At 37.4% G+C, this 18318-nt stretch overlaps 1 protein-coding gene across 2 annotated transcripts in view; it reads left to right on the top strand.

Annotated features, from left to right (window-relative positions):
- TTC39C (tetratricopeptide repeat domain 39C) overlaps nucleotides 1-15861 on the top strand; it is a gene marked incomplete at its 3' end in the record, with an annotated part of 32076 nt that extends 16215 nt beyond the window's left edge. For both annotated transcript variants that reach the window (XM_080340246.1, XM_080340247.1), the window contains 8 exons: nucleotides 5198-5291; nucleotides 6127-6234; nucleotides 6773-6882; nucleotides 7559-7682; nucleotides 9882-9979; nucleotides 10868-10972; nucleotides 15077-15115; nucleotides 15772-15861. In XM_080340246.1, coding sequence (XP_080196372.1) covers nucleotides 5198-5291; nucleotides 6127-6234; nucleotides 6773-6882; nucleotides 7559-7682; nucleotides 9882-9979; nucleotides 10868-10972; nucleotides 15077-15115; nucleotides 15772-15861 — 768 coding nt within the window. The remainder of the gene's footprint in view (nucleotides 1-5197; nucleotides 5292-6126; nucleotides 6235-6772; nucleotides 6883-7558; nucleotides 7683-9881; nucleotides 9980-10867; nucleotides 10973-15076; nucleotides 15116-15771) is intronic.
- Nucleotides 15862-18318: the final 2457 nt, after the last annotated feature.

Here is an 18318-nt window from a genome sequence, read left to right as displayed (position 1 = left end):
TGGCCCTGTTAGTTGAAGTCAGTTAGCTTAGGCAGGTGAAATGCTGACATACCCTTAAGTCAGCAGAAAGCTTGTTGGTTGCTAAAAGGAATTAAAATGTCCCTTTGCTATTCATATGTTTGCATGAGAGCTTTTCCATTCAGCAGCCTCTTCCCCCCGCCCGCCGTCATTGCTTTGTTCCAAGTAGTGCTGTATCGCTGAGACTTTGCTGTGTCTAAATATTTTAGTTAAATGTCTCGGGCTCTTCTGTAGACTCTGTTAGGAATTTATAAACTTAATTTGCTCAAATGTTGTTGACATAATAGTGAAGGCAGATATGTGGCTGGTGGCAATGACATGGGGAGCTGCACCAGATTTCTGCACAACACGCTTGTGGTCACACACATCTCAAATCTGGGCATTAGTCTTTCAGCATCCACTGAACATTCTGAACCAGAAGTGCATGTGTACTCTTGGAGTACAAACTAATATATTTGTAATTCCCACCTCATCTCCAAGGTGGGTGAGACAAGCACCTGCAAAGCCTGGGAAGTGCTTATATGGCCTTCCTTGAAATTGTTAAAGCACAGGTAGGTTTGAATTCTTTCCACCAGGCATGGGAATGTTATTGTTAGATGGTTTATTGAAACAGGGAAGTCTGTGCTTTAAGCTATGTGCACTTAAAAATATACCTTGAGCTGAAGATTATGTATTTTATACTCTTTAGCATCTATAATATTCAACAGTTCTATGATAAAATTTAATTGTACATAGATGAAAGGCAGCTTAGATGTTATACAGAAGAGCTTGTGTATTTTGGAAGTAGTGATCCGTAATGGTCATTTTAAGCCTCGTATTAGAGCCTACTGGCACTCAGGCCATTGGATTTTTTTTAATAGCCTTTGATCCTGCATATGTTTTTTGTAACTTTGAGCTGATGGTATATTCAGCTTCCATTAGCAAGTCTGCATACACCTATATATCTGGATGTGTCTATTTTTTCTTTTCTATGGAGAAAGGAAACAGTAAGGAGCATAGTTCAGCTGTGGACACCTGGAGGCAGGGAAGTTGTTCAAAAGGCAGAAGCAATAATGCAAGACGCAAATCTGACAAAGGAGAAAATTGCGAAGGAAGGCAATTGAAGAGAAAGGAAGATTTCACAGTGACAGTGCTATGAAAGACAAATGAAGAACATGTGACTTTGTGCACCAAAAAGCACGTATGAATATTAGTCAGTAAAAGCTTTAACAGATTTTGGTTTTCTAAGAAGGGGCTTTATGGGTACTATAAACATGGATCAAATTATCCTTCAACGTTTTTCCCAGATTCACGTTTTTGAGAAATGAAGTCTGAAAAGTGTTTGGAGGCTATTGCAATGAGTGAGTTAAGGGAAAGGAGAGGAGGATGGTCTGGGAAATTTGGAATGAAAGTTCACCAGAAAGTTACAGGTTGCACTGATAGACTGATCAAATGTCTCTTTTTTCCAAAGAGCAGGTTAAGAGACTGTGTATTAAATTAGTATTTTTCCTGACTTTCATGTAATTCATTTGGGCCATTTTAATGGACATAACTACTGCTGCGCTTGACTTGTGATTGCATGGTGTGTATTCCAGCCTCATGAGTATTTCTTTGTGAATGTCAGAATATTTCTGCCTCTGAAATACTTTCTACTAAAGCTGATCATGATATTTTGTGTAAGCTTAAGCTACTGAAAACAAGTGAGAATAGTGTTTTATAGTTGTGCCTACCAAACACTTAAGCATGTAGTTAGTATAACAGCTGTTGAAAGCCACTGGTCTGAAATCCAGAGTTTCCTGCTGGTATAGGTGCAGATTAAGAGTTTGGAGGAAAAAGTACCAAATACTCCAGCTGACAGGCCAAACACCAGTGGTGCACTCGTGTGTTTGATGTGCAGGCTAGTGAAAATGTTGCAGTGGTACTGTGGACTTAAATGTAATGCTGACAAGTACTCTTGCTTTTTTAGTTACCTTTTGTAGACATCCACATGTATCAGTGATATCATTCCTGTTCTGGGCTGGGGAGTTGTGGCATGGAAAAGTAGACTGAGGGCAAGAGTGATAATAATTTAAAAATCTTAAATGAATTTTCTAGAATAAAGTCACAATGATGTCTTAAGTAAAGATATTTTCAGAGCTTGTGTAATGTCAAGCTTTATTTTCAAGAACCATGCTGGCCTCTCTGCTTACTTGTTTCAGGTTATAAAATACAGTATCGTAGTTTTACTCTATTTTGATTTTGTGGCCTTTCTAGGGAAAATGGAGGGGGGAGGTGTTAAGGAATACAAACTTCCATACTATACTTCAATATAGTATCCTGCAGTGTAAATTGTCCCATTTTAGATATTGTTTGCTGGTTTCCCCTTGATTATGAACATGACTTCCTTAAAGGTTAATTGTGTGGATTGAGAATATAGAGGTTCTGGGGGAGGGAAAGTGTCCTGAGATGTCCTGTGAGGAAACATGTCAACTTGGGAAGCTCTGTAGTTGCTTAGTTGGTGGATTGGGATGGTTTTGGTTTTAATCTGAAGTCAAGAAATCTCACATTAGCTTTAATAATAATCCTTATGCAGTTCTGTATATTACACATTTTATGGATTCATTTTTCTTTTGTCTTTGTATTATGTCCAAGAGAGACATGAGTGATGCCTGTTGAAGGAATTCCATGTGTATATATATGTGGGTGGTTTGGTTTTTTTGTTTTTGTTTTTTTTTGGGGGTGTTGTTTTTTTTTTGTTTGTTTGTTTTGGTTTTGGTTTTGTTTTTTTTTAAATCCCAACATAAATTTCAGGTGTCATCTGTGATGTTAAACTTGCAGACTCTTGGGACATTATAATTCTTTCTGTTTATTCTCTGAAACAGTAAACAGATAGTGTTAATTCTTAAATTAATTGCTAAGAGTAGAAATTAATATTCTAGTGTGCTGTCACAGTCCCTGGAGGTGATTGAAACTTTAGTTATTAAGGAATGTCTCTGAGACGTACTTACTGAGCTTGATACTTATGCGGAGATCAAAACACTTGAGGGATCTAGGAGTTAGAGAAATGGATTATAGAAGATTGAATATTCAACGAAGTGGACTTGTATACTACTAAGTGGTCAGTACATCGTGCACTGCCCCAGGCTGGGGTCTGGCATTGCAAGGATGTAGGTGCTGTTAGTTGTGTCATTTGCCCTGCAAATAAGTGATTTACATTTTCTAGTGTTTAGGGTATTTAGAAGGCAAAGCATCTTCATAGAGGACTAAATATTTAGATTGTGTGTGTGTGTGTGTTTTCTTCAGAAGCATTCAAAACATGGATTTACTGAACTTCTAAACTTCTTAGCACAAAGGTAAACTTTTAAGCTGACGTTATTTTGTTGTACGACTGGGCTTCTCACACTTATTTTTCAGGAAGCTGTGTTGGGTTGATGCAGCATCAGTGCAGTAATGTGTAGTGGAGAGAACGTGCTACACTAAAGTAAATCAGGTGTACATTGCTCAGGCTCCCTGGTAACATTGAGAGTGAATGTAACTCAGCTGTGTTTCTGTGTAGTATCTTGTGTCACGCCAGCAAGCATCTCAGCCTAATCACTGTTTTTTTTTTCTCGGTGTACAGTGTTTATGTTGGTACAGCTGTGGATCCCTTTGCTGGCAGTTGTAATGTCTTGATGCAGTATATATGATTTACGGTTAAATTGTTCCTTAGCAACTAAAACAGTTTTCCCTGGTGAGACAAAGAAGAAAATGTCATAAAATCGCTTCAAAGGTCTGTGTGTGTGGTCATAGCACACAATGCTGCAGATTTTTGCAGGAATTCTTTGCTTCAGTTATCCTTGCATAGGTGACACGTTTGCTTTTTCAAGGGTTTCTTTCACTTACATGCTTAGCCAGCAGTGAGTGGCTTAAAGGTTCTTCTGTTGTATAAATTTTTATACTTCCTATGTGAGAATAAATGTAGGAACACTATTAAAGTGGGTATAGGCTGTGTCGGGATATATAGTGTGTCTGCGTCTAAAACAAATGTTGATTTGCATCCCCTGCTTTATGATGGTTGTTGTGGAAAAGTCACATCCTATATTGAGAAAACTAGAAATTAAGGTAGTCAAAAGAACTGTTGTTCTAGTTCTCAAAAAACTGTCAGACTCTTCTTGCTAAGCTGTTGGTAACTAATGATTTTGTCAAAGTGGGTTTTTATCTCATATGCATATTTGTCTTCTTACATATCATGCAACATTTATGAATTCTCTACTAACTGTTGCTTGAAGTAGTTACAGAGGGATGTGGAAAAAGGTGGCATAGTTAAAAATAAACATTAAAGATAAACTTATTGTGCAGAAAGTTAAAAATAGATGATTTTTATGTGGAATGACTTTATTTAATAAGAGTAGAAATAGATTACTCAAAAGCTTACTGCACAAAACAATGAATTTCAGACTTCATAGCAAATAGAAGGAATAAAGCTACTGATTTTTAAGGTTGAGAGATGGATCTGAACTGGTTTTAAGTTATTAGTGATGTTATTACATTATTAAACTCCTGTACTATCCCTCTGCCCCCTTTTTAAACTCTGTAATGTTCTGTATTTCTCATTTTATATGACTTTCGAAGTGTAAGTTCCTTGCTGTATGTTTTAATTTTTACTGTTACACATGGTAGAACTGATTGTTAGTACCTTGCAAGCAAACACTTTGCATTCTCATCTACAGTTACAAAGCAACTCAGATTCGTATTTAAATGTATGAGTGATTCTTACTTCCCTTGTCTGTTACAATTTGACTTTTGTATTATATTTCACCTCATGAATATGTAATATATGGAAAGATCTGTTCACTATAGGGCCTCTTTAAGATGCTGATTTATAATTATAAATAATTTGCCCATACTTCAGTTTAAAAGTGATCAGGTCAAGAGAGCTGGGAGGGGGAAAGCTGGTCAAAGGAATTGCAGTGTAGAGCTTGCATATTGAATATTAACCTTTCTCCTTCAAATAATGAATGTTGAGGTTTTCCTCTCAATTAGATGTTTTGCTTCTTTCATTTAATCAAACCAGAGGCTGTAATCTGTAAGGCACCTCATTTTTTTTAACCTTATAGTTATTTTTAAATACCTATTCACTGAAATCTGAACGTTTTCTTTATCGAAATTGAATTATCCAACAAATTTCAAACTTCAGATATCTGATTTCTGTGCATTTTTTTTCTTCTTTCGCTTTTGTTAGTGTCAAATCAATAGTGCCTTGACCTCGTTTCATACGGCTTTGGAACTTGCAACAGACCAAAGGGAGATCCAACATGTCTGCTTATATGAAATAGGTAAGTTGGATATGTTCATACTATAAATAGCTCACTTTCAAGGTCAGACTAGGAACTTCAGTACATTAACTGGATTATTTTTATTAGGATTTTTAAAAGGTTTTGGCACACTGATCTTTGTCTTGTATAGATTATGCTAATAATCCTGCTTTCTTGTTTGGGCAAGTAGAATTCAACAGCTTTTTGTAATTTTAAAGTTTTCTGCAAATACAAGGTGATGCAAAATCAGAGAGTAGACTGTAGAATCAAGGGCAAACTGTTCACTTACGGAATATTATTTAAAATGAGAAATTAATTTATTTGATTTGTCTGTGGAATCACCCATTTCTGTGCCAAACACGAATTGGCCTGGTGAAGATTCACAGTTTGCAGGACCTATAATTCATGTTCATTTCCTTCTAGCAATAGCAATATATATGTTCTTAATTTGCATACAAATCTTCAGAGTGAAAAAGATAGATTGCCTCAAGCTTTAGATGTGTCTTGTTAAGGGATCTTGTCAGAGTGGGGAAGAATAAAGGAGCAATTAGTAGCTCTGTAAGTTTCAGTATCCTACAAAATACAGTATTTAAATAAGAAAGAGGGAAGTTTTGACCTTTGGTGTTGTAAAGAGGATTCGTTGTTTTTTATGGAATCTTATAATTCTACATTTCCCAGTAGATTTAAACCAGGCTTTAAGTGTATGTCACTAATTTGTTTTGTTTTTAACTTTTCCCAGTTATTGGTATAATTGTTAAACTAGGTCCAGTTCTCATCACAGACTGCTTTTCAGTAATGTTGACACCAAATTTGAATTTCTGTGCTTTCTCTGAAGTTGTATTTGTCTTCTTTTTAGGCTGGTGCAGCATGATAGAGATGAATTTCAAAGATGCGTTTGAATCCTTTGAAAGGCTTAAAAATGAATCCAGGTGGTCCCAGTGCTACTATGCTTATTTAACAGCAGGTGAGTATATTCAATGTGTTGTGTAAGTGATAAACCAGTGATGTGGTAAGGTTTGGGCACTGTTTTGTTTTGGGGAATGTAATGGTGTGCATAGTGCCTTCCACACTGCCTGCTGCTGATGCAGCTCTATGCCAGACTTAGCTTACATCATTTTGTTTGTTTATATACTATACAATTGCATGCACACACCTTCATGTGCATAAGTATTTTCTCTCTCTCCTTCCAGATGTAGATACAGTTATGGTTGTAACTGTAGTGACAGGTCATATGACAGTGTATTGCAAAGATCTAATAAATAAATGCTTAGAGGTTGGGTGGTATTATTTCATTAAATGAGTACGAAAAAAGAAGTGCTGACTTTCTGATGATCACAAAGGGTCCTTGGGAGAGCTGGGATTTGCATGTTTATCAAATCCCCTGTCTAGATCCTTTCTGCAAGTGAGCATGTTTTTCCTGTGACAGTATGATATCTAATATTAATTTTTTCTGTTTCCTGTCCCAGTAGTGTTATCACATTTTTGCTTCTGTGTTCTTACAGTGTGCCAAGGAGCCACTGGTGATGTCAATGGTGCTCAGAATGTGTTCAAGGAAGTTCAGAAGCTTTTCAAAAGAAAAAACAATCAGATTGAACAATTTTCAGTGAAAAAGGTTTGGTTTAGCATAGGCTGACTTGTTTCAATACAGTAATTGCACTTGGTAATTCTGTTGGATTCTTTGCCAGTATTTATTTTTGAAGAATGTATCTGTTTTCTCCTATGTTGCTTCTGTAGAATTAGTGGGGACGATTCAGCTGGAAAGACAATAGTGTCATGTATTTTAAGGACCTAGCAAAAGAAATGGCAATTAGTTATTTGCTTTACAGCTGAAGTAATTATTAAAAATAAAAATACATTATACTGTAGTTGCTTTGGTAATTTTCCTTCCAGTTTTGCTTTTCTTACTTCTTGTCTTGTTTGTCAAAGCCTTAGTTCTTTTTGAAAGGTAGGAGTTGTCTAGGAAATACCTCCTAACTGATGATCTTGCAGATGTTACTGTTTCAGCATCCAGTTAGCGTGTACTTAGGATTGTGAAACAGAATAAAACAAATCTAAGCTGCATATAAGGAAGCTTTAATTTTGATCAATATACAAGCCCTTACGTTAATAGAAAGATCTTGCTTTTTAGTCTTTCAGCTAAGTTTCCACTGACTTTATTTTCATAAAATTGTTAGATACTTTCATGAAATAATTAGAATTATGTTTGTGATATATTGTTTATGAATAATATGTTCCCTGTAAAAGGACAGATGGCAGATCTCCTTTCCCTCTTTCTCCCCACTTTGCAGGCAGAGAGATTCAGGAAACAAATGCCGACCAAAGAACTCTGTGTCCTGGCATCCATTGAAGTATTGTACTTATGGAAAGCCCTTCCTAACTGTTCCCTCTCAAACTTACAGCATATGAGCCAAGGTATAATATGGTTCCTTGATTTATTAATTCACTTTTTTAAATGGAGTGTATAATTTTCTTCTGTTGTATAGGGCAGCTGAGTGTCATAGCATGAAAATTTAAACCTGTGTGCATGTGTGACAACAGAACAGTTTGAGTAAAAATAGAGTAATGACCCATTAAGATTCAGCTTAATGTTTCATTTTACCATATTTTTAGGTTTTTGGGAGAAGTTGTAACTGCCTTGCTGCATGTAGTTGTTTTTTTAATCAGTTGTGTTTGCCCATTGTTTAAAATGAAACAATGGTGTGATAGTTATTGTTCAAAGTCACTAAGCAAAATTTAACTCATTTAAACCCAGCTACAAAATAAAAAAGAATAAAACTACCAATTCATTTCCGCATGTCAGTTTTCTTCTAAGAGGAAATTTGCAGCTTGTGAGTTCGTCTATGATATAAAGGTTCTGTTCATCTTGGCTCCTGGGACCATCTTAGTGGTGAAAGGAGCATTTTATGCTTACCTCTTTCTTGGTCTCCAGATGTCTTCGGATGTCTGTCACGTGAAGCTTATGATAGTAGTGTTTATCATGAAGTTCTCAGTACTTCTCCCTCTATGCAACAGTCAGTCGTCTTTATGTTCTGCAAACAGTTTTGAGTTATCTGCTCATTCAGAAAATAAAACAAAAAGTCTGCCACTGAGATACTTCCTTTTTTTTCTGTAATTACGAACTTTTGGGGATTATATGTGACTTTTATGTTAATTGAGAAAACTTTTTAAGTGGAGAGTCAGGACTAGTTTGGGAGTTTTGTGCTGATTTTGATTTAAGATAATTTGTCCATTTAAATTGTGTGATGGCAGTGGGTTACATTCAGATCCCTATTTTTCTAGTCCCAAAGATAATACTGAAGGCTTTAAAATTATATTTACTTACATAAAATAAATGTCAGGATTTTCAGTCATTTGCCTTCAGACCAATCAGCTTTAGAGGTTGTAAAGACTATGTACTTTTCTCCCACACTCTCAGAAGCAGTGTAGATCTTGTATAAGCTTCTAGCTGGTGGTGCGCATTTTAATGTGAAATAGCAGTATAGATTAAAATTCAGAGATACGCTTCTTATAAGGTACGACACTGACAGATGTGTCTGCATTAGTGATCCCTGGTTAAGGATTTTCTGTGCAGTGAGAATGTTATTGCTGTACCTTACATTGCATCTCAAGAATGGTAAGATGATAGGGAGTTTTTCTTTTTATTTGCTTCCTCTTCTCTTGAATAATTGCATGTAATTTGCTGGGGTGAGTTTCCAGGCTGTTCCTCCAGACTAGAAGCTGACTTAAAAATAAAGGAATTAATTTGTATCCACGTGTAACTCTGTTAAGTAAAATGCCAAGTAACTTAAGACTTGCAATACAAGCCAGAGTTGAGAGCTTTGTGTATTGTGTAGTGTCCAAATACTTCACACAGCCAACTCTTAGTTATTTGTAGGTGGCTTATTTGGATCAGGGATTAACTGTGTTGTGAATACAGGGCTAGTTGAGATCTGGCAGGGTTTATAAGATGAGGCAGAATGGGAAATTAAAGGAGCTCCACCACTCCAGGCACCACAGTTCAGCTCCTTCTGAAGGGATGAGAAGCCTCACGAGGCTCCTAACCCCTCGGCCTTTCTGAAGGTGATGGTGCAGACAAGTGCAGATGGCTCCTTGTGGAATTAGCTTTGATTTAACACAGCTGGTGCTAATAAGCTGCGTCAAAAGGGAGCCTGATTCATCTAGAGGTGGTTACATGCATAATGATTCAGTTCTTTCTCGAAACTGAGCGCTACTGAGCTGAGGCATGATCTGTCCCTACATTGTAGAACAGCTAAGGTTTGGCAAATAAGCCTTATCCTCTCACCAGCATTCGGAATTGTGATGCCAAAATACCCTAGTCTGAGTTTTTAAATCCACTACAGGTTTTTGTGCGTCTATCACTTGGCTTCAGTTCAGAACAAATCAGCTTTCTCTGGACTTCTTGCCCTGTGTTCTTTGTAACTTGGACTGTGTGTGTGTTCTGTGTTTTTTTGTTTTTCAATATCTGGGACAACCAACAGCAGAAGGAGGTGTTATTAGCATCTCCTTTTTCTGGTAAAATTTAATCAGGCTAAAAATCACTATAGACCACAATTCTTGTCTAAGGAAGGATTTCAGTCCATCTTGTTTGTTTACTGGAATCTTTTCATTAAGCTTGTCAGGATGTTGATGATGCATCGGCTGTTGGTTTGAGGAATTTGCTTCTCGGTGCCATACACAAATGCTTAGGAAACTCTGAAGATGCTGTTCAGGTAAGTTGTTAAGTGATCATTTACGCCATTAATGCTATTTTATGAACTATTCTGTTGAGTGCGAGTGTTAAGCAAACCATTAGTTTTCAGTGCTGCTGATTATACCGTTGTGTGAATTCCAACAGAGTATGTCAGGTTCTTTTCAAATCCTCTGTTTAGCATGTCTCCGTTATACTATCTGTTATAAAAGTAAATTGCTGTGTTGAATGAACATGGTAGCTAAAGTGGCTGGTAGAAGCAAGAGTTAAGGGGGAGCTGGGAAGAAGAATGGAAAAGTTCTTGGCTCTGCTGGGTTTACTTTGTCCAACAAAGAAAATTCAACTTTAAAAAAATAATAATTTGGAGATTGACCTTTCAAAAGAAGGGTTTTGCTGCTTCTTCTCCAGACCTATTAGATAGACACTGAGAGGTTTGATTATTAGCACATACCAAAGAACAATTTTACCACTGCTTCAGATTTTGATCTGTAAGCACAACGTTTTTTTTTCCCTTTATAGAATAGAATGTAATTCACATGTGCAACAAGGAAGCTGATGGTGTTGGCTTTAAATCTCTTTTTTTTTTTTCCTTTCCTTCTCTCAAGCATGTCTTAAATAATCTGGATACTTTCTAGTATTTTTTTCAATATGAAACTGGAAAACTCTTGAAACAGACAATATGTTACTTGGTAAAACTCCAAACAAATAGCTTGCCTTGATACGGCAGTGGCAGTGAAAACCTCGGGGTCCTCGCTTAAAGAATCTCTACCACTGAAATTCTATGTATTCTCATTTTAGTTTTGGACTAATTCCTGGTGCTTAAAGTTGAACAGTTCTTCTGGATTTTTTTTTAAAGTATCAGTCAATTTTAATGTATTACTGCAATATTTCTTTTCTTTAATTTTTACAGTTCTTTCAGCAAGCTGCTAAAGATGAATTGTGCCGTCAAAACAACTTATATGTCCAGCCATATGCTTGCTATGAACTTGGCTGTCTTCTGTTAGACAATCCAGAGGTAATAGCATAACCTATTTTTACACTGTTAAAATTAGGGTGGTGAGTCAACATATCACTATGCAATCAATGAAACAAAGTTTATAGGTGAATAATGTATGTTAAGTCTTAAAAATTTGTTTTATATCTACCATAAAAAAATCTTACGTTGTTTTTTGCAAACCAAGAAATGCAGTGCATTTCAGGTAACAGTATATTAATTTTTCAATATCAAGAGTTATTAAGACATTCTGAAGAGCTTAGTTATCTGTTGATAACACTGCAATGACTTGTTGGTACTGGAGTTTATTTTTATATGAAAAACTGAGCCTGAGACTTTCTGAGATTCTTCAGGGCAACTATAACCTAATGAAATTTAACAAGGGAAAGTGTAGAGTCCTGCATCTGGGCAGGAACAACCCCAGGTTCCAGTATAGGTTGGGAAATTACATATTAGAGAGCAGTGTAGGGGAAAGGGACCTGTGGGTCCTGGTGGACAGCAGGATGACCGTGAGCCAGCACTGTGCCCTTGTGGCCAGGAAGGCCAATGGCATCCTGGGGTGTATTAGAAGGGGGGTGGTTAGTAGGTTGAGAGAGGTTCTCCTCCCCCTCTACTCTGTCCTGGTGAGACGACACCTGGAATATTGTGTCCAGTTCTGGGCCCCTCAGTTCAAGAAGGACAGGGAACTGCTGGAGAGGGTCCAGCATAGGGCAATGAAGATGATTAAGGGAGTGGAGCATCTCCCTTATGAGGAAAGGCTGAGGGAGCTGGGGCTCTTTAGTTTGGAGAAGAGGAGACTGAGGGGTGACCTTATTAATGTTTATAAATATATAAAGGGTGAGTGGCATGAGGATGGAGCCAGGCTCTTCTTGGTGGCAAACAATGATAGGACAAGGGGTAATGGGATCAAGCTGGAACACAAGAGGTTCCACTTAAATTTGAGAAAAAATTTCTTCTCAGTGAGGGTGACAGAGCACTGGAACAGGCTGCCCAGGGGGGTTGTGGAGTCTCCTTCTCTGGAGACATTCAAAACCTGCCTGGACATGTTCCTGTGTGACCTCACCTAGGTGTTCCTGCTCCAGCAGGGGGATTGGACTAGATGATCTTTTGAGGTCCCTTTGAATCCCAAACATACTGTGATACTGCAACTATTATATTCCTGCCCATTTAGCGGTGTCTTTCTCTAGCAGTAAAATGAACAAGTCTGCAAACCTACAGCAAGCAGTCGAGCAAGTATTTTGAGTGTAGCACCGCATTGTTTAAATTATTATTTAGTACTTCATCCCAAAATGAACCATAAAGACTTCAATTTCACCTGTCTGAACATGCCAGAGTGCCCATTTTTTTCATATGTGTCTTACAGAAACAGTGTGTATAAATACAGGAGTATCAAAATACTTCTGTCACCCCTCAAGATGCAAAGACCTCTCTCCCCCTTCACTTGCCTCAGTGTTCCAGCTGCTGGTGGTAGCAGAGCCTGGCACGGATGCCGTGGATAGGCAGAGATTTGGTATCTGCTGTTGGCATTTAGTGTGGTGGATGCCCAGGATCCTTTCTCATGTATTTAGTTTCCTGTTGGGTGCTATTCAAGTTGAAAGATTACCTGTAGTTATCCTCCCCAAAGAGAATTTGGTGCCTTCATGTTTTGGGGATCAAATTTATATTTGGAACAATATGGTGTTTGTCAAAAGTCTTTTTACTTTGGGATTATTTATCCCCACTTTAGGACAGATGTCTTCCTAATGTCACCCATCAGTGCCTCTTGGAAACTGACTGGGCTGAGGGGCACTCATACCATCGTACTGTTTCATTGAAGGGGATGTAGAAGTAAAGTTATTTCACTCATTTAAGTTCTATTAAAGCTGTACGTGTACGCATTCTGGCTTTCACCCTGAGTAGTGAGGTTTTTGTTGTTCGGGATGAAGACGAAAAAATCCACCTGGCTTGCAGACTGTCCCGATGTCTGTGTTCATACATTTGATCATTCAGGTCTTTGTAAGTACCCTGCCTCCTGGGGAGCCAGGAGAATCTTACAGTAGGGCACCTTCACCACCTTTGGTGCTATTTCCCTCCTCAAATGTGTAACACCAATACGTGGAGTTTATGCCACTTCAAGTAGTACTTGCTGAATGAGATTGCAAGTCAGGGGAGGTGGTTACAGGGTAATGACTTAGCCCCCGCGTCATTGTACGTATGGTATAAAGTAGTTGTGCTGATAGTATCTCATGTTCTTATGTTTCTGTTTTCAGTTGTTTCCTCTTACGAGGAGTGGTTGAAGGAGCTGGTGCTGTTCAGCCTGGAAAAAAGGAGGCTGAGGGGAGACCTTATCACTGTCTACAACTACCTGAAAGGAGGTTGTAGAATGGAGAGCGTTGGTCTCTTGTCCCAAGTAGCAAGTGATAGGACAAGAGGAAATGGCCTCAAGTTGTGCCAGGGGAAGTTTAGATTTGATATTAGGAAAAAGTTCTTCACGGAAGGGGTTGTCAGGCATTGGAACAGGCTGCCCAGGGCAGTGGTGGAGTCACCATCCCTGGACGTGTTTAAAAGACGTTTAGACAAGGTTCTTAGGGATATGGTTTAGGGCTAGAGGTGGGTTATGGTTGGACTCCATGATCCTGAGGGTCTCTTCCAACTGGAATGATTCTATGAAATAATCTTGTCAGATTTGATCATCTGAGCTGAACCTTCCCCTTAAAGAAGGAAGGAAGGGAAAATATTTTTATAAAAATTACTATCATGACAAAAGGACAAAACTAAAAAACGCTTTTAAAAATAATTGTTCTTTCTTGAAAACCCTGCTGTCCTATGACTTAGAACTGAGCCTTGAAGCCTGGTGTGGAGGTCTGAGTCCAGTAATATTCCTGCTGCCTTTTTCATGTACAAGTTTTATCTCTTAAAAAAAAAAAGTGTGGTGAGTAGTGAAGTTATCTGAATATTTTGAGAACATGGGAAGAGTTCTGCCTTCCTCCCTGCTTTACATGTAGTAAGTGCACACAGTAACCAAACGTGCTTCACCATGGGTGTTTGAGGACTGAACAAGCCTCAGCTTGTAGCTGCGCTGAGAGTGATGCACTTAGCGTGGGCAGGACATGCAGGGAACTCCCTCTCGTGGCACTTGGGCAATGAAGAGGTAAATGGTGCTTGACTTAAGTGGGATGGGGTGGGGGAAAAGCAAGAGCTAAAATTAGAGGCAAGTGGATGCTGTTTATAGAAAATTCCATTTACTAGCTGAGGTGTCATGCAGGAGCTTTATAATGGCTAACAAAGAGAAGGCGCTAGAATTCTATAAATCACATTTGCCTGAGAGGCCGAGTGTATTAAAGACCTGAGCAACAGATCTAGATATGAATATGCATTTTAGTATAAAATACATGCTGTTATTACATTTACTTGGCTTTAAAATTACTCATAATTACATGTTTGATTTACCATGTCATATGAATCATTTTTGTTATTTTAAACTTAGTTCTAATGAATTTATTTAAGATTTTAATATGGTTATGTCAAGAATTTTACAGATTTTTTTGTAGACGTCTTAAACCAATATATATAAATATGTACATATTCAGACATGTTTGAATCAGAAAAGTTAATTTTCTGTCTCTTATCAGGCAGTTGATTATTTGTGAGGCTTAAAATATACTGTATGACAAAAAAAAATGAAGCATGAGCTTTTCAGTTGTAAATATTGATCTGCAAATACATATATTTTTCCTTAAGAATTTGAAATCGAGATTTCTGAAACAACTTTTAATGCTTAAAATCCAGCAAACAGTTTTGAAAGTAAATGGCTTAAACTTTGGCTAAGTAGCAAAATTTACTCTATTAAACAATTAGTCATTTATCTGTAGCCTCCTTTGTTTCCCTGTGCGTTGTTATAGCTCATGATCATCAGTAGCAAGTTGAATTTAAAGCTGTAATTTCTCCTTTTCTGTAGAAGACTAGAAATACATAATACTGCATTTCTTGGGTGCCTCATAAGTATTTCTAGTTGCCTGTTTTGAGAGGGATTTGTCTGTTTGGTACCTTGTATTCAAGATAGAGATGCTATTCTGAGATTGATCAGGCAGATACTTTCTGTAGCATTTGCAAAGCATTTCTAATGCAATGTTTGTCTTTTTGTAGACTGTGCCAAGAGGCAAAACTTTACTTCTCCAAGCCAAGGTAAAAACGAATACATTAATACATTTTTGAATTTGTCTTTCTGGGATGAGGGCATTTTGAGAGATTCTGCTTTTGGTGGGGGTTTGAGGGAGGGGGAGTGGATGTTAAGTGTCAGTGTCCCTCACCTACAGTCTACAACACTATCATGTAGATATACATTAATGTATATGATACACATTTGTGTACGTTATGTAGATATGTATTTCTAGGTCAGTCATAGCACAGAGACCATGTTAGTGACATCTCCTAGAGTCTTAGAACCTTGCCAAGCTTTTCAACTAAGATTTGGCTACACAAAGGTTGAAAATAACAACTCTCCACTCCTTGTCTGTTCCAACTGGTTCCTACCTTGGGCATGTTGGGATTTTCTAGAGCTTTTGGACATGTGGAACTTCCCAGGTGCTGTTCATCTACACGAGATCCAAACAGCATGCTGGAAATGAAAGCTCTCCGCTCTCTTCACCAACTTGGAATTTCTGTAATTGTTCTGTTGCTTTGCATAATGGGGAGATATTGCAACATGGAATCTTCAGTTTGCCTCTTTTCTTTGGTCTGTTTTGTAACATGACTTCTTATGCATTAGTAGTGAAGTTATCTTCACATCCTAAAGTGAAGGAGGGTAATAGATCTATCTATCTATCTTTTTTCTTTTCCAGGAGGAGTTTACTGGCTATGACTTTGAGAATAGATTGCACGTCCGCATACACGCAGCCTTAGCCTCTCTAAGGGAAGTAGTTCCACAGTGACGGACAGGAAGTCTTGTTATCCTTTCCCACAGTTTCTGCACTTTAAGATGAAGCAGAAGAAAAAGCTGTTGGGAAGACCAGCTTTTCTTCTGAAAGCCACTTGTGCCAGAGACACTTTCCTAGTATGGTCAGAATTAGTATGGTGTAGTAAAACATTACAATTTTAATGAAAAGTGAATCAACCAGGAAGAAGGTTAAGTGACCTTGTGTTTTTAACTCTTCAGGTTTTATTTTGTTTAAACCAAGCCGACCATGATAATATGTAACTCTGCGGATGAGCCTAAATAAGCACACATGATTTATTTCAACAATATTGGCAGGTGTGATTTTTACCTTTTAAAATAGATCTAGTTCCAAAATATGCCAAGAGGAGCACTTCTGTTTTGATTAGAATAACATAGTAGTAATCAGTGTAAATGCTGGAGTTGGGAATGGGCAGAATGCTTTTTCTTTTTCTTCTTTTTTCTTCAAGCATTAGCCAATGTGCAGGAGGAGCAAAACTGTTCAGCCACAAAAAGCAGTTCTTACTGAATTTTAGTGACTTATGTTGGTGACTTCTTAATGACTAATGTGGGGATTTTAAACCTCACATCCCCTTCCATTCTTTATTCCTTCCCCTCCAGCCCCAACTCATACTTGTGGTACAAATTATGTCAATATTTAGGATCTCTGCTTCTGGAACATTCCAGCCAAATACTTGTTTTGTTTGACATGCAATTACAGTGTAGGCAGTTTTTATTTCTGTTCTTAGTATTCTGAATACTATGTTAAAATACACAGGATAGATACAGTAAGTTTACATATTTTTCTTTCAAGCTGCTGAATCTGTGTAGCGGTGACCTTTAGAGGTACTAAAAAGAACAACCAAACTGAAAAACAAACCCAAAAATCTACTTGGTAGTTATACCAATACCACAATATCCCAAGTCTCTTTGTGGTATTCCAAACTTGTGATGTTAAAATATTGAAATACCTCAGAGAGCTTAAAACTTTTATCATGACCATGTAATTTCTAATGCTTGGCCATCTGTGTGCTCATCTGTAGCTTTTTCTTTTGTCTGTAATATGTAGTGTCTCCTTATGTCTTATATTCAGTTAATATCATATTCTAGGAAAAGAAATATTTTTTTAAAGAAGCTTATGAATGGAAATCTGACCAGAAAGTTAGTTGAATTATGTTACTTTGCAAAGCTAGGAAAACTAGATATCCTTGGAAATAGTTATCCAAAAGCCTTATCTTTACTTTGGTCAGGTTGCCTTAAACAGTTCCTTAGCTTAAAGGGTTTGGTTTTTTTCCTTTTCTTACCTTTTTGTAGAGTATGTTGCCAAAGTTTTAGACCTTGCCCACAGCTAACCTTCATTGATTTGCTTGTTGAGGTCGCATCTAAAGCAAGACTGATATGGAGGAGAAAAGTAATGTCCTACTTGGTAGGCCAAATGAAACGGTTGAGACACTTATTTCTCACATAGCAGTTCCTGCTATGAAAGGCATTCCTAGAGCAGTTAAACACTTTTGTTGCAGTTCCTGAAGGAGAAGAGAGACTCTTTAACTCTTAAAAAAGCAGTTTTATTTTTCTACAATCTAGATGTATTACAGATAGTACACTATGGGTTTTTTTAAATTCAAATTTAACAGTAATATTGAGTCACAAATGAGTGTTCAACTTTCTTTGGTCAATTCAAGTAAGTATTGACTAGAAAACAACATACTGTATATATAGTGACTACTTAGAATTCAAATCACGATTTTAAAAATGGGCTTTAATGCACTTGAAATTTTATTTTGTCCCATGTGACTTCTGATATTTTGCAGTGAGAGGGACAATCCATTCTGGGTAAATAGCTTGAAATGATACAGTTACTGACAAAACTCCTTTTAAATACACTGCTTATATATAATGTGAGACTAGACTGTTTGGGACACAAAGCACCTGCATGCGATTTGTGTTGGGATATTTAGGGTCTACATACTTGGAGGTACCTAGCAAATTGTAGTAAACTTACTAAAAGGCCTGTTGTTCTCACCAGGCCTGGAGTGGGTATGGAAAGACACTATATATTCATATAACAGTTTAGCTCTGTGCAAAATGCAGCTTTTCCGTGGATTTAGCGAGTCATCACTGAAATAGAACTATCCGTTTCTGTGTTAATTATTTTGTTTTCCTCCCCTTGTAGGAGAATCTCCTACATTGTAAATGTCAAAATTATTTTTTATGTTAGATTGTGCCTGTGATGAGAGAAATTTCAACTGTATTTTGTGTAGACGGATAAGTTTTTATACTTTGGAACTCGGAGGCACAGTCTAATAGCAATAATGGAATATGCATCTTGCTAGTTAATATGTTAAGACTATCTTTACTGGGTCAGGTATTTTTGTTGACGTTGATGCAGTTTTTATCTCAATATGACTCATTGCAAGTAAATAACTAGAATTTTTAGATGTCACGAAGTGGCATA

Source organism: Nesoenas mayeri, assembly GCF_963082525.1.
Source record: "Nesoenas mayeri genome assembly, chromosome: 2".
NCBI classification, from domain to species: Eukaryota; Metazoa; Chordata; class Aves; order Columbiformes; family Columbidae; genus Nesoenas; species Nesoenas mayeri.
Note: the sequence above shows the minus strand (reverse complement) of the source record. Positions and strands in the feature narration are given on the sequence as shown.